Below are 17,216 nucleotides of genomic sequence, written 5' to 3' on the forward strand. Positions count from 1 at the left end.
CGCCGCCGCCCCGCAGCAGGGGCTCGCGCCGCCCGCCCGGCGCCACTACAGCGAGGCCGTGGCCGACCGCGAGGACGACCCCAACTTCTTCAAGATGGTGGAGGGCTTCTTTGACCGCGGCGCCAGCATCGTGGAGGACAAGCTGGTGGAGGACCTGAAGACCCGAGAGAGCGAGGAGCAGAAGCGGAACCGGGTGCGCGGCATCCTGCGGATCATCAAGCCCTGCAACCATGTTCTGAGCCTCTCCTTCCCCATCCGGCGCGACAACGGCTCCTGGGAGGTCATCGAGGGCTACCGGGCCCAGCACAGCCAGCACCGCACGCCCTGCAAAGGAGGTGAGCGCCGGCCGGCCCCATCCCGCCCTTCCTCCCCCGCGGGGCACTGCTCGGGCCTCCCCGGCTCGGGCCGGCGGTGTCCCCCCCCCCCGTGAAGACCCGAGAGAGCGAGGAGCAGAAGCGGAACCGGGTGCGCGGCATCCTGCGGATCATCAAGCCCTGCAACCATGTTCTGAGCCTCTCCTTCCCCATCCGGCGCGACAACGGCTCCTGGGAGGTCATCGAGGGCTACCGGGCCCAGCACAGCCAGCACCGCACGCCCTGCAAAGGAGGTGAGCGCCGGCCGGCCCCATCCCGCCCTTCCTCCCCCGCGGGGCACTGCTCGGGCCTCCCCGGCTCGGGCCGGCGGTGTCCCCCTCCCACGCCCTCTGTCCGGCCCACCCAGCTTCGGGTGTGGCAGGCTCTGTGGATAGTAATTTTTCCGCCTTAAAACCACCACGTAGTTGGCCCGCCCTGTTCGCCCGCGAGCCATCACCCGGGCCTCTCCGTTTGTTGATGCTAGATGCAGGACAGACGCTGCACGGGTCTCCTGTTGGTCCCAATGTCTGTGTTACACAGGGTGGGTCCTGCCGAAGTGCACTTCTGGAAGAGGGAATGACCGGCCTGTCTGATTTCTGCCTCGCGAGTTTTCATGGGCATCTGCGACTTTCCCCCAAATGCAAACAATGAAATAAGTTACTTTCTGATTATTTTTCACTCCTTTTACAACAGTGACATAGGAACATAGAAAATGACCTTCCTTCTAGGCTTAAAATCTAGACAATTTTGTTAAACAAAGGAATTTGCTAATCACAAGTTAATCTTTTAAGTTATTTTCCCACTCTGACAGCTTCTGTTTTGTACCCCCCAAAATTAAAACACGAGCAGCGTAACATCTCTGACAAACACCGGGCGTCCTGACAATAAATCTAAAGGGCCTGCAGAATGGTCTACCGGCCAATGGAATGAAATAGCCCTGGGGGTGTGTACTGGTCCTGGCTAGCACCAGATTTGAGCTTCAGAAAAAAAGAAAGGAGTTGAGTCAGTTACAATTTGGTAGTCACCTAGTTGTTCTGTAATTTAAATTTTTGAATGTCCGTAGATTTAGCTTGTGTAGTCACATTTCTTCGAGCAAATAAAAGCTGTTTCCCTTTTCCCCCCAGGACATGGCACAACATTTTTTTAACGGGGCTTAAAAGTATCCTAAAATAGAAAGGGCAAAACCACTTTTTTCTATTGTAGAAAAAAATATATATATGTATGTATGTATGTATGTATGTGTGAATGTGTGTGTGGCATAAAGGACCACCGAGAGGTGAAGAATCTTGGCTGGAGGTGAATTGGCCGATAAGCACGGAGGATGTTGGGCTAGACCTTTTGTCTCCCTAAATCTGGTCTGGTGCTCTTTCTATTATGCCAGCTGACTTCTAAGAATATTTTTTAAAAATCTTCTATCAGAAAAACGATCTGTGCTGGTCTTCCCAGGAGAAGAAACAAAGATTGCTTCAACGGGTTTAATAATTTACTGACTTTGCATTGACTCCACCCACTTTGCGGACTTAACGTTGGAACTTTATTATCCTCTAGCCCTCTAAAACCAGTGCTTGAACCACTTTGACCTCTAATTTCCCTTCCAGCTCCAAACTTGTATAAAGTGTACACAGTCAGTCTCCTGCATTGCCTTCCTTCTCACCACTTCCCTATTCTCCAAACCAGAAGTAAAAGTTCAGCCTCCCAAGAAAAGCAAACAAAGATGTTGGAGGAAGGGACAACATACAGCAAAATTAAATTGCACTGTTTCTTTGAAGTAGACATCAAGTTTATTTTACTGTCTTGTCGGCAGCATTTTCCAGTTCCTTAAAAGGTACATAAATCAGTATGTTTGTTCTTCTGCAGGATGTGATTTGGTCTCTCTATGCTTCTGTTCATCAGATGCCACGCCCTCTCCTATCTTTATAAGTCAGACCTCCATAAAGTCACTAAAGCCATATCAGCTCTTTCCCTCTTGTTGCCACAGCAGTTTTATTGACCCTTAAAAAAAAAAATTTGAACCTAGTAACAAATTGCATCAGCCACACTAAAGTACTGTTATTGTAGCACTTGCTTGTGCTGGAGTGTAAGATACAATTCTCTGTTCTGTTTATACCATTTACAAGAAGGCATGCTGCTGAGAGCACTATTAATTCCCCGCATATAAACGTAGAGAAACTGAAATGTAACTAGTAAACAATAAGCATTGCAAGATGGTACAACATGAAAGAAAATTGGCCTCTATGAAGTGATCAATTAATTAAGGAATTTGGAAGACTTTATGGAGTGAATAGGGTTGGGGAGGATTATGTAGCTATAAAAGCCCTTAAAAATATTTTAGTGTGCTTAAGTTAACAACCAGTATGTTAAATAGATGATCAGGAAAATTTGGACACTTTCATGCTTTGCTTTCAAGACACCCCAGGATCTTCCTACCCATTTGTCACCCTGATTGCAGAGAATGTGCATTCTAAAAGGGGCTTATTGTCAGTGGGGGTTTTTTCCACTTAAACATTTAAAGCATTTTTTACTTATAAGAAGGTTGATAACGTTCTTGGTCCCACCCTGGTCTTAGAAATACAAAATATAGGGCCGGCCCGTGGCTCACTCAGGAGAGTGTGGTGCTGGTAACACCAAGGCCATGAGTTCGGATCCCATATAGGGATGGCCGGTTTGCTCACTTCGGAGAGCGTGGTGCTGACAACACCAAGTCAAGGGTTAAGATCTCCTTATTGGTCATCTTTAAAAAAAAAAAGAAATGCAAAATATATTAGGTAATTGAGATGAAAAATATTTTGGATAATCCCTATGAACTTAAGGAAGTCTTTCCCTCTTCAACATATTTTAGTACACTGTTCACTTCCTCTCCCCTCACTAAACTGTTCTCTCCCTCTGTTCTTTGAAAAAAAAAAACTTCATTTGGGGCCGGCCCGTGGCTCACTCGGTAGAGTGCGGTGCTGATAACACCAAGGCCCCGGGTTCGGATCCCACATAGGGATGGCCTGTTCGCTCACTGGCTGAGCGTGGTGCTGACAACACCAAGTCAAGGGTTAAGATCCCCTTATTGGTCATCTTTAAAAAAAAAAAGAAATGCAAAATATATTAGGTAATTGAGATGAAAAATATTTTGGATAATCCCTATGAACTTAAGGAAGTCTTTCCCTCTTCAACATATTTTAGTACACTGTTCACTTCCTCTCCCCTCACTAAACTGTTCTCTCCCTCTGTTCTTTGAAAAAAAAAAACTTCATTTGGGGCCGGCCCGTGGCTCACTCGGTAGAGTGCGGTGCTGATAACACCAAGGCCCCGGGTTCGGATCCCACATAGGGATGGCCTGTTCGCTCACTGGCTGAGCGTGGTGCTGACAACACCAAGTCAAGGGTTAAGATCCCCTTACCGGTCATCTTTAAAAAAAAAAAGAAAAGAAAAAAAACTTCATTTGCCCCTCTTCATCCTTTTCCCAACTCTCAGCGTTCTATATCTAATCTTTCCTCAAGAATGATCTTATGCCTTAGTTTTCTGAAATTAAATCCTCAAGGTTGAAGCAAAATAATCTAAGTATAATCTCTATAAGGGAAACAGGTGGTTTTAAGACTTGGCGGTAGCTGATGTGTACTTTATTCCAAGTAAATATTTAATAACACATACTGTTTTTGTGCTTTTCTTCCCCCGCATACCACATTTAACTGAGGCCGTTAGATTTGCCTCTGTTAAGGATTTGCAAGACAGTATGCTATAGGCTGTGCAGGGGAGTTTAAGTGAGGTCTTAAATTATTTTCAGGGAAGGTGCATATTGTAGGAATAAGTGACTGATTTGAGACTCGTTCAGAGGTTCTGGTGTGTTTGAAAAACATCATCAGAGACTGTTCCTGTTAATTTTCTCAGAAAAAAATTCCCTTTATTTTGTTGACCATGGTTTTGCCTGAGACCAGTCTACCTTTTTAAAAGAAAATTTATCATTTAAAAGTCAGTTTTGGGGAAAAGTACAGGTTGATAGTAGCAGTTCATTGATGTAGGAGTCAATTTACTTTCTCTTCCAGCCTACCTCTCTTCCTGTTCATTGTCTTGATATTAAAACCATTAAGTCAAAATTCTCCATCACTGATTCTTTGTCCTAACATAGAACTTTCTAAAATTGTTATCATTTAAATATAGTTGCTGGGCTGTTAATGGATTCCTCTGATTACAAACTTTAGTATAAAAAATTGTATCCTATATTAACCCAGTGACATGTTTTTAAGAGCCAGAAGGCAAAAAGAAACAGTAGAAGGTAGATGGTCTTTGTTCTCGTATTCTGGTGACAGGATGCAAGGGAAGATGAGAGTACATTCAGCATTAAGTCCTTCTCAGCCTCTGGAACATCATTGTGTGGTGAGTGTGGTAGTGCTTTGGGAAAGACTGCAGAAAGTACTGGTACTGTATCTGAAAGTTCATTTAGAAGACAGGTAATTTGTGTGTCTTTTAGCCCTTAGCCCTAAGATAGTGGTTGTTTTTGATACTTTTTAGGTAAATATGGAACTGTTACCATTAAGGCTTTTTTATTTCATGGACGCCAACTGCCTCTTTTTTCCTGGAGTATACTAGAGAATGAAGACCTATAGTAATGATAGAGATTTATGCATCAGATTGTCATTCAGTCTTCCCGTCATTTGTGTGTGTGAATACATTTAGCAACTTTGTTTTGGCAGTACAAACCCCACGTGCAGAAAGACAAACACTGCTCACTCATACAAAGTGTATTTTGCAAGAAATGGGGCATCAAAAATTGGAAGATGAGCACCGGAATATATTAAACTCCAATAAAACTGGTAATATTTAAATTTTAAGTACAAGAAATAAAAATTGACCTTGAATTTTCTGGCTTATAGTGGGTAGAAATTGGATTTGCCACTGTTGAAAATAATTTAGATTGCTTAAGAAAATCATTTTTGTCCACTTATATTAAAGATACTAAGAGTTATGCATGAAACCAATAAAGACTAAAATGTTGACTAGTGGATGTTGAAAAAAATCCTAGGCACTAGTCTCTTTTTTTTCCTATGTATTTCACATAATAACTAGGTTTTTACAATAAAAGTAATAAAGAGAAAAATGTTTGATCACTTTAATAGTTACATCGATTCATAAAATGGCCTGCAATTTTTGTACCAAACAAACCTCTGTTGAAGTACATATGTGTGATTCAAATTCTGGAAAAGTGATGAAAGTTATAAAATGAAGTGGAGCAGCTCTTCCCAATATAACCACGAGCAATCTTAATTCAAAGCTGTTATCCACAATTGACCTAGCTATCCAGATGAGTCAACATCTTTCCCTTTGCAGAGGCAGAAATTAATGCAGATTGAAGTAACTCACTATCAAAACCAAAATGTTAGTGTACGACATACTGCCAGTAAAGGAAGGAAAGGTTTTATGAAGGGCAAGAAGACAACCTAGCAGAGGACTACTCAAGACCTTTCTAATTGTCTTTAAAGAAAGGTAGCCTTACCTGGAAGATTCCATAGCCACCCACATTCTGCCTACACAGAGGTCAACTGGCAGAGCAAGGGATAACGATAATAGATAACATTTATTGACCTCTATATGGGTGCCAGGCATTTTGCTAGGAACTTTCATGCATCATTGCTTTGTGCCTCACATACACTGTTGTCCCCAATTTCCAAATACGGCTACTAAGGCTGAAGAGTGAAGGGTCCTTTGGCAAGGTGACACAGCTAGTATTGAGGTTCAGACTCCGGCCATCCAATTGCAGCACTCGTCTTCTTAATCATTATTGTCTGGGATTTATTTGTGTAAAAAATTACAAATTGTATCTTGGGGCAAGCACTGACTGAGAACCATGTCATGTCATCAATACAGCGATTCCTAGTATTTTTGGTCATTTAAAAAATTGGTTAAAAGCTGCTAGAAGGCTTATATTCTTCCTAGGAAATAATGCCTATTCAAATAAGTTTGCATACAAAACACACTGTAGATGATACCTTTACAGGTCTGTTTATTCTAGTTGCTAAGGCAATGAAATAACATTTCAAAGAGAATTTTCTGTTAAAAGGAGTTTGAAGACCTCTGTTTTACACATTGATGTGTTAGCCAGAATAATCTATTTCTCAACCAAAGTGTTCTTACATTTATCTTTATGGATTTTCAGTTGAATAATTTTGAAATGGCTTCCTTCCAAGTCTCTTTTCATTGGAAACTAAGAAGTCTTTGTTTATCATGAGTTGTTATTGTTTCTCTTGGTTATTCTTGGAGAATGTCAGACCTAATTTTTCTGAATTGCTTTCTAGGCTAGAGGAAAATATGAAAGATGACAAAAATGGAAATTATAAAGGTTGTCAATAATACGGCTTCATTTGTCATTTACCATTATCACAAATATGTCAACATAGGACCTCCAAAAGCATTTTGTGCATATTGGGCCTTAGGATTTACATGAACTCTTTCTTTTTTTAATCCGTTTTACTGAGAGAAAGAGCAAAGGAATAACCACAGGTGATAGTACCCACATTGGGAGTTTACTGAGTCTGTGTTCATTATGAACTGTAGTCTATATCCCAGATAAATCAGTTTTTCCATTATGTGGCTTTTTTCCCCTGCAGGCAAGATCTTTCAACTTTATACTTGATTAAAGAACACTCCTTAGTTCATAGGGATTTCTGATAGTTAACCTGTCCATTGCGTGTTTTTTAATTGCCTACTCTGTCAGGTACCATTCTCTGTGCTAGGGGAACTATTCATAAGAGAGTTTAAAAACAACAACAAAAAAAAACAAAGCTGAATATTTTATTTCTTGAAATATTTTTACATTGATTTACCCAAAATAGAGCAGAATTCAAAATCTCTTCTACACTCTTTCATTCTCATTTTGCTTTTAGCTCCTAATTCTGTTTCTACATTTTCCTTTCCTGGAACTAGTCAATAAATGGCACAGTTGAAAAAACACTAAAACCTATGTTACTGCAATAGGAGTTCAAAGAGACCAGGTAGAGATGGTCTTGATCTGGGAGTAGGGAAGGCTGGACAGGAATTGGATAAGGGAAAGGTCATTTCAGATAAAGAGAAGAGTAGATGGCTTCAGCCAAGGCAGGAGGTGGGACTATATGAGGGGGTCATGGGGATAGACTGTTTGTAAATGGAAGGATTTGTGATGTAAAAATATATTTGGTCTCTGTGCCTAATTCCTGACACAGAGCTCCTAAATCCTTTGGAATGTCCTGAGTGATAGGCCACTCTTGGCAGCGTCCTGGATAGCTTCTGGATAGGGGCTGATCACCAGAAAGACCAAGCCATGATTAGCGTTTGGAATTTTCAGCCCCATCTGCCAACCTTGGGAGAGCGAAGAGGAGCTGAAGATTGAGTTCAGTCATCAGTGGCCAATGATATAATTAATCATGCCTGGGTAATGGAACCTCCATAAAAACCCTAAACAATGATTTGGGGGGAATGGGATATTCAGAGAGCTTCCAGGTTGCTAAATGCGTCCATGTCCCAGTTAAGTGTTTCCCTGAGTTCCATGAGCCATAGCAAATTATTGAATCTGAGGAAAGGTTGTTGGGAACCCCTGATTTGCAACCAAATTGGACAGAAATACAGGTGCCTTGGGTACCCAATACTTGCAGTTGGCATCTGAAATGGGGGGCAATCTTATGAGACTGAGCCCTTAACCTGTGGAATTTGTGCTAATAACTCAGGGTAGTTAGTGTCAGAATTTTGAAAATAAAAGAGATCTGGTGTAAAATGATTCCTAGGAAATTTGGAAACATGCGCATATATTTTTCCCCAAACATGCCCTTGCACAGTGCAATCTCACTGCCTGTGGTGCCCATCCATCCCTTGCCTCCTGTCTCCCTACAATTTTCTTCCTCTCGAAGTTAGTTAGCTTTTGCTGAATGTTATCCAACTTTACTTATATTCGTCAGTTTAGCTAGCATCATTTTCAAGACCTGTTTGGTATGAAGGTGTGAGTAAGTTTACTTACTGTTTGTCATGATCTCAGTAAGGAATCTATAAAAAATTAACACGATCCCCCTTTTCATGTATTGTTCCTCCATCCTTTGGGGCAGTAAGTTAAATACTTAAGCACAAAACAAAGCTGTGTTTTATAGATATGTATGTATATAAATGCAGGGGAAATGATTTGGAAATATATATATTTAAATTGCTAAGAATCCTCACCCCTAAGAAGACTGTGGTCACGAGTGTTAATCAAGGGAGACTTCAGCATTTTCTGTATTTAAATGTTGATGAAAACTTATACATATGTGTTATATAATTTTAAAATTTTAATGAAAAGAAAAAATGAAATGTATTTCCATTATCAGCTAAACATTTGCATCCCAGAAAGCTTAAATTTATCTCTTCAAAATCAGTTAAAATAAAAGATTTAGATACTGGGTTAAAAATTAAAGTATATGTTTCCCTGCCTTCTTATACAGAGATAGTCAAAAGCAAAGTGTATGGGCTCTCTTAGCTCCTATATGAAATGCTCCTTTCCTGTGCTGAATGTTCAAATTTTTATCTGATACTTCTGGTATTTCAGATGGCCATCACTTGCCGATGGGCACTAGTTCCTCGCTCTTTCCCTCCACTCCTCATTTTTAATTACGTTACTCCATTGTGAGTTAGCAAAGAATATTAAGTGAGAAAATAGATTCCAATCGCAAGATCATTAGTTGGTGAATTTTAAGAGTTCTAAGGCCTTTTTGTTTTTCTTCAGGTTCTGTGCTTGTCATAGAATTCTTATTTATTGAATAAATAGTTTCTGAAAAGTGAGAGTACAGCTGGAAAATTAATTTTTGACGAATAAGTTAAATCCAATTAAGAGATCCAGGTTCAAGTACTTTCAAAAGCCTCTTGGATTTTTATAACAGTTTAGTTAATGATTCATCATAAAAAAAACAATGGTTGACTCAGTGGCTGGAGGCTTTGGTTTTTGGTTTTGAGTCAGCTAGCAAAAGGAAGGAAAATTCAAGCCAGTGTGGTTTTCACTGAATCTTCTTTAATGTAATGAGCTGGTTTGTTTTCTCCATCACTATAGCAACATTAGCTAGTTTTTGCTTTTGGTTTTTATTTCTCCTAGAAAAACTTAGTGTGCGCCAATCATTAGACTCTTGAGCATGCTAAGAAATATCTGTACTAATTAAGTAAAAAAGCACAGCAAAGCTTTGTGCTGTGTATAGTCCACAGAGGTCTGCATTTCGTTAATGTTGTTTTGAAACATCTGGATTCCAGTTAACGAAAAATAACTACAATAAGTTAGTTTTTCTTCAGAATAAAAGGTGTGATTTCAAAGTTGCCATTGTTAAGTACTTTATTCTATCACCCGCCCTTCCTCCAACTTTACCAAGATTGATAAATAATAATAAACATTGTCATGGGTGGTGGTGTCTTTAGTTTCCTCTGGTAAAGTGGCTACCCAGATTTTGTCAGCAGGTCAGAATGTGGTCCTTGATTTTTAGACCCCATTTCTAATGACATCAGTTCCGAGGTCCACACGTGTGTAATCAACCCATTCATTTTCTAGCTTAGCCAGCCATGGACTTCTGCTCTTCTTTAAAAGCATCTACCTCCTTTGTTCTTGGGGTGATAATCTATTACACCTGCTGGCACTGCCCTCCAAAGACCCAGATGATCTCTTGCCAAACACTAGTAATGCTGGTATCAATAGAGGCTATCAGTGCTCTAACACTATAGGATTACTGCCTTCCCCCCAAAAAATAATTTACTGTTGCTTTGCCCCCCACGGATTTGTCACCCCTCTTCCCCTGGGTGACAGAGCCGCAAAGGATTACTTAAGCAGTGAGAAGCCCCGAAGTGGTTAATCTCCTGGAACCCTCAAGAGCAAGGCATTCCTTCCATTTGGGAAATTAACTACAAATTGGGGTTCTCTTCCCTCATTTATTCTCCAGACCAGGAAGTTATAGGAAGAGAACATAGGTGGGGTTATAGTTTAACAATATAGGCTGGTAACATTCAGTTAAACAAGCCAGATGACATTCCATAAGGCAATTTAAATGATCCACCAACAAAAGTTTGATCTTCACAAACATTCCTTCTCCCTACACAGTTTCCCAGTATCTTTACATATTAATATAACTTGTCTGTCTTTGAACCAGCAACCTTGCTGTTGTTACAATTCTTTATCTTACAACAGAGACTATAGCCTGGGAGGAGTTTTCTGGTTTTTTCAAGGTCAACAATTTATATGTACATTTAAGAAATTAGACTAAACCTGAAAGTAGAAGAAACTAGGCCCTGTGGAATATATTTGCTTTATACTATACTCCACAATTTACTTTCCTCTATTTCCAGAATGAAATGTTTGTCTTTGTGAACCCTGTGCAATCCATTGCCTTGTTCACCTTTAGCCTTCTCTGCTAACTGTCCTGTCCCATAGAAAAGGAGAAGGCTTGGTTTTATCAAAAGTGACAATATTTAGGCTGCAAATAAGATCCTTCGTGCTTCATTTTGCTTTAAAATATTTTAAGATTTTCTAGGCTGGCCTGTGGCTCACTCGGTAGAGTGCGGTGCTGATAACACCAAGGCCACGGGTTCGGATCCTATATAGGGATGGCCGGTTAGCTCACTGGCTGAGCGTGGTGCTGACAACACCAAGCCAAGGGTTGACATCCCCTTACCGGTCATCTTTTTTAAAAAATAATAATAATAATATTTTAAGATTTTCTAGTTTTCTTATATGTATGTGTATATTGCCTGTTATTTGGCTTTATTGAACAACTTCAAATTGAGTATTCTGGAAATATAGTAGGCATTCAAAAATGCTAGGTTTTCCCCTTCTTTCAGAAATTTGAAGTATAAGTTGCATCATTTTGTCCCTCACATACTTCAATTCTGCTAATTTCTCCCAGTCCACTGAATTAAGCAGAGTACCTTCCTTTTTTCACTCATATTCTTACTTAAGTCTCTTAGTGTCTTAGAATGTGGTTAAGCATTTCCAGATGATAGTACATTTTTAGGATTTTAGTAGTTAGATTAGTTTCTAATCCCAGAGGGGGAAGAGCAACTAGCTTTTCCCTAGGCGTCTTGTCTTACTGGAATTTGTTTTGTCTCAAATATTGCTATAGAGTGTTTTATTTATGGATGCACTTTGAGATGTTTTATTTTTCAGATTAACAGTTTTAAGTTACCCTGTACTGGTATACTTGCCAATTTAAGAACATTTGTGTATCACTGACTAATTAGAAAGTTAAAATGAAAACACACTGCTTCTTTAGTCCAGGCAACACCATCTGCATCAGTTTCTGTCCCCTCTTGGCCCACACCCTTATCTGCTCCAGGGCTTATTCCATTAAGCTTCTACAACTTTCCTCCTGGCTTCTCCCTTGCTTAATTCACTACAAGTTCATTTGTTCATGGCCTGCAGAAAATGCCGTGTAGTAGGAGAGAGAATTTATGGAACTTCTCTTCAGTGTCTGACAGTTGAGCTCTCTAAATGCACGTAGCTGGGAAAGAAAATTTCACTTTGCAAACAAGAGTTGCTGGGTTCCATCCAGGGGAAACATGTTTTCTGTTAAACACACACAGTTTCTGACTCATCATTCCAGGACTTTTGTAATAAAATGAAAATACTTTTAGACTCTTGTAGAAGGAGGGGTCTGGTTTCTAATTAGCATCTATGTCTAGAATATTAGGCTGGTCATTTGAATGCTTTTGTTATTTGATTTTATAAATATTACTACTTCAAGCAGTTTTTTGTTACCCACTAAATGCATTACATTATGGGCACTTTTTGGTGTTTATTCCCCCTGCTTTTTTGGCAGCTGACCAGTACAAGGATCTGAACCTTTGACCTCAGTGTTGTAACACCTTGCTTTAACCAACTGAGCTAACTGGCCAGCCTCTATAGTACTTTTTTTTTTTTTTTTTTTTTTGGCAGCAGGCCAGTATGGGTATCCTAACCCATGACTTTAGTGTTATAAGGCTGTGCTGTTCTCACTTTTTAAGTGAAAACTTTTTAAGCTTTTAAGGGGAAGTAACTTTTCCCTCCTTTAAGAAAGCAAGGAAAATTAAAATAACTTGGTTATTTCCACAGGCTCTGTATGTTGTTTTACTACCTCTTATGAATTTATCTTAAGAAGTAATGAGACCAAGATTTCTTTTTTTATTATTATTTTTTAATTTTTATTGAATCAAAATTGATTATATATATTTTGGGGGTTCAACGTTGAGATATGTTGATCAAATCAATATTATTAGCATATTTATTGTTACAAATCATATTTATTCTTTATGCCCCTTGTCCAACCTCATCCCCTCCCCCCTCTAATTACCCTAGATTTCTTCTCTCCTGAAAGAAAAATGGTAACTCTGTTGATTTGTTGCCTAGATGATCTGTCCAATGCTGAGATGTATGATCAGGCCCCCCAGTATTATCATAGATCAAATTCCTCTTCTGTCACTCTGGAATGGGCTTTGTGGAGAGAGACATCCTCTTCTTTTCTTTGTCTCTGCTGGTGACTCTCCTTGTGTCAATGTACTCCATTGGCTGGTGGACCATCTGCATGGTGATTCTGGCATCTAGCCACTTTCGCGGCAGCCATGGTTATTGTGGTGGCTGTGGTGGGCCACCCACATGAAGGTGATGTTTTTGGTATGCTCCTACTCCTTGGCACTGGCAGTGTGCCTGGTTGGGGGGGGGAGGTCTAGTTCCCAACTCCATCCCTTGGTCCCAGGCAGACCCGAGGCACTGGCATGGTGCGTCTCAGCTGGAACTAATTTTTTTATCCTTTGCTTCTAAAGTGGGGGGACTTCCTGTTGTGACCAGTACTTGAGGTCTGTAGTTTAGCTAAATTGCTGCTTTTCTTCTGCTTCTATAGGGAAGGGTTTTTGTGCAGCACAGGTTATAATGGTTGACTTTATAGGTATTTCTGGCTCTCCAGAGACTCGGTGAACCTGGATTGTGTAGAAACTCTGATCTGGGCCTGAGTCTTTTCATCAAACTGTACCCCATGCAATTCTGTATCCCTGACCAGTCTCCTCTGAGTGGTCCTATGCTGACTGGGCTGCAGATCAGCTGTCCTTGCTGTGCCCCAGTGTTCCACCAGTGGGCCCATCTCTCCCACTGCCTATGCTGCAAACACTTCCCACAGGACCAGCCATGCACCAGTCCCTTGTGATGACTCACCAGCCTCTGGGTGGCTCTGTTTTTTCAGTTGTGGTACCTTGCTCCTATGTGGGTCCATGGGAACCCTATTAGTGGTCTTGCTGTCCTGGGGGCCACCAAGGCCCTCTTCTCCCCTGCTGCCTCTAAGCACCTCCATTGGAAGGGCACAGCTGTGGCTTTTGCTGGCTCCTGCTCCATGCGCTCAGCAGCTCCAGCCTAGAAGCAGCCGCAGCAGGAAATGGTCAGAGCAGTTTTTTCTTTCTCTCATCGTAGCTTCTCCCCCTTCATGCACTCTGTGGGTCTCTCCTCCTCTTCCCCTGAGCTCTAGCAGTCCCAGCTTGGCTGTTGTTGTTTTTCTATGTAGTTGTAAATTGGTTGATTTCTGGGAGAGAGTGATGCTGGGGACTGTCTATTCCACCATCTTGACAGGAGCTCTAGACCAAGGTTTATTAAGCCGTTCAAACTCCTGTCAGTTTAGACTTTTTAAAAAATAAATTGCTTTGTTATATGTCAGTACTTTGTATTACTTCTAATAGCATTCATAATAGTTGAGATTTGAGTGGGGACCCCTCACAAGGCACCATGCCAGATGCCTCACATGTGATGTCTTGCACAGTCCTGACACCCTGACACCGAGTGTAGGAGGGCAATGTTAGTGCCCCTGCAGGTAAGCAGATGCTGCAGGCTGGGTCATGTGGACACAGCACCAACTAGGTCCCTCCCTGGCTTGGCATAGTGTTGACCAAGTAATACACCATATTATTTAGTAGGACTTTTTTTTTTTTGCAGCTGGCAGCACAGAGTTCCAAACCCTTGACCTTGGTGTTATAACACCACAATCTAACCAACTGAGCTAACTGGCCAGCCCAGTAGTGTTTTTAATAATTTGAAAAACACAGTTTAAATAAAATTTGTTTTAAAGATACAAATGTCTTAATATTACTTATGAATTTTATTCCTTTTTAAAATTTTTACTATTTTAATTATAAATTGGCAAATTAAAGTTGTATATATTTATGGGATACAAAGTGATGTTATAGTTTATGAGTACAATGTGGCATGATTAAATCAAGCTAATTAAATACTTTTCATTTTTTATGGTGAGAAACTTGGCCATCACTGTGACTGTTAAAGAGGTTGGAAATCCTATTATGGTAATTGAAAGGTGGAACCTTGAAGAGGCGATCGGATTGTAGGACTGTGCAGTAGTGAATGGATTAAAAATGGTGGTCAGGGGTGTGGTTCTGAGGGCTTTAAAAGAAGAGGAGAGTCTGTCTTTCTCTCTGCTTCCACCATCTTGCAATGTGAGACCCCTGGGTCACTGTCAACACCACCAGATGGACTTTGGACTTGACAGCCTCAGAAACTAAGCAGGAAATGTCTTTTTTTTTTTTTTTGGTGGCCGGCCTATATGGGGAACCAGACCCTCAACCTTGGTATTACAAGGCTGTGCTCTAACCGGCTGAGCAACTGGCCAGCCCCTCTTAGCAATTTTGAAATGTACAATACATTGTTATTTACTATATTCACCGTGCTGTGCAGTGTCTCAACAAAAACACTTATTTCTCCTGTCTAATTGAGGCTTTGTACCCTTTGCCCATCATCTCCCCATTCTTCCCACCCCCAAATTTTATTTTGATATTTTTCTGGAGTACTTTTTAGAACCTGATACTTTAATTTTTAGTCTTTTTATGATTTGATACTTATGGTATATTGTTTAAAACTTATATGTATGTCAGAATATGTTTTTGCCTTTCTTCCTTCAATCAAGAAATTTTCACATATTTATTCAGCATGTGTTTGAGTGCCTAATACATGCCATTTTCTATGATAGGCACCAGGAATTAAAGCAGTGAACAAAACAAAGTCTGTCCTCATGGTGCTAACTCGCCAGGTGAGGAAGCCAGACAGTAAACAGATGTGTGATATAGATGAGTAATAATAAATGCTTACTTGTTTCCCTGAAGAAACAAGTAAGGTAGGAAGGGTTAGAGAGTGGGAGTGAGGAAGAGGTGCTGTTTTAAATAGGGTGGTCAAGGAGGGCCTCTCAGAATGAAGAAAGTTTTTAACAGAGTCCTGAACAAAATAGGGGAGCAAGCTATACCTATATCTGCTGTATGCCAGAAAAGTTGCCTGTCGTTTCACATTCTAAAATTTTAATAATTATTTCACAAATAATTTTTTAAATTAATTATTTATTTTTGGCAGCTGGCTAGTATGGGGATCCAAACCTGGGACCTTTGTGTTGAGGCTGTGCTCTAACCAACTGAGCTAATTGGCCAGCCTATTTCAGATAAATTTGACAACCCATTCTGTGCGAGATATAGATCTGAGAGCTTGCTCTCCTAAGTTTAATCATTTTCTTATTTTTCCAGTAAACCAAAGAAATATAAGGGAACTTCAAAAAGTTCATAGAAAAATAGAAATAAAAGATAAAATGAATGTTTCCCTGAACTTTTTTGAAGTACCCGTATGTGTTCAGCTTCAAAATTTGCTCCTTATGGTCATGTACACAACAAATAAAATTCTCTTAAAAGATATCGTTAATATTTAGGCTTAAAATGTCCCTGGGGCTCCCATTACTTACCTGTGACTCTCAGTCGAGATTGTACCTAGTCCCTCAAGGGGTGCTGAATCTGTTGAGAGAGGGAAGGTAGAAAAAATGCTGCAGCTGAATCTGGGGATCCTTTATACACAAGTACACACAGTGTTAGGGAACCCCAAGCAGTGCGTAGTCGAACATCGGCCCCCACTCAGGCCTTCTTCCTTGGGGTTGAGAAGTAATGGATGATAGAGAAGGAAGATGGCTTAACCCTGCAAAAGTTGGAATGGTGATTGATCAAGACCCCCAAAGCCAAAGTAGTGGACACCCCCACTTTCCAAACACCTCTACCAAACACCTAGTGGCTCTACCAAACACCTAGTGGCTTCTACACACTTGGGCATTAGGACTCAGATACCTGTCTGCTTGGCCACCACCCCTTCTTGCAGAAAATGTAAAGGGAATCGCTGATCCCCAGGAAGGGGAAATGGTTTTCTCATCTCTGGTTGAAAGAAGCTGGCAGTGGGTCAGGGGACAAACAGGTGAGGATCTGTTTAGGTATACATTTTTGAAGCCAAAACCTTTATTTAGACATCAGGTGTTCAAGTTGGATCTGTCAAACCTGGTGACTGTCCATTTGCTCGTGTTTATATACTGTCAGAGAGCAGAGTTCTTAAACTTCCTGCTACCAAATCACCCAAACCAAAAAGAAAAAGGAAAATTAAAAAGCCTTCATTGAGTTAGCTGCCTTCTGGAAAGTATAAAAAGCATTCATTCAAAGGTAGTGTTTGTCTTGTGAAATCATAGTTAACTGTTATTTCCCACTGAGTTGTAAGTTCCTTAAGGACAGGGAGTAGATCTTACTCAGCTGTGAATCCCTAAGAACCCATCTACTCATACCAGGAAGCAAACACTGAATATCAACACCACTCTTCTCTTAGCTATCAGGTCACTTAAACCAAATTCAGTGCTCATTCTGTAGCTCTATCTGGGTATCTAATTAGCAGCTTTTCCTTTTGACTTTTTATGGTATTCTAACACATAAGCTACTTCAGGTGTTCTTGGAAATAGCTTGGGTGTAAATTGTAAGTGTGGACATTTTCAATCTGTAGCTTTTTGCTTTTTTTTTGGAATCTTACCAGAAGTTTGTTCTAAATATGGCCTCTTCTTTCTCACCTCCAACCCCCCCCCCCCCCCCCCCCCCCCC

The 17,216-nt window shown here is 40.6% G+C and overlaps 1 protein-coding gene across 2 annotated transcripts in view; it reads left to right on the top strand.

Moving 5' to 3' along the window:
• The first annotated feature begins 6 nt into the window (after positions 1-6).
• GLUD1 (glutamate dehydrogenase 1) overlaps positions 7-17,216 on the top strand; it is a 40,708-nt gene continuing 23,498 nt past the window's right edge. The window contains exons 1-2 of one of the 2 annotated variants that reach the window (XM_008570301.1): positions 69-193; positions 466-607. In XM_008570301.1, the coding sequence (XP_008568523.1) occupies positions 95-193; positions 466-607 (241 nt within the window). In that variant the 5' untranslated portion in view covers positions 69-94. Of the gene's footprint in view, positions 336-465; positions 608-17,216 lie in introns of both variants that reach the window. The other variant, XM_008570300.1, reaches the window with a different exon arrangement.

Source organism: Galeopterus variegatus, unplaced genomic scaffold (assembly GCF_000696425.1).
Source record: "Galeopterus variegatus unplaced genomic scaffold, G_variegatus-3.0.2 Scaffold590, whole genome shotgun sequence".
Classification (NCBI taxonomy): domain Eukaryota; kingdom Metazoa; phylum Chordata; class Mammalia; order Dermoptera; family Cynocephalidae; genus Galeopterus; species Galeopterus variegatus.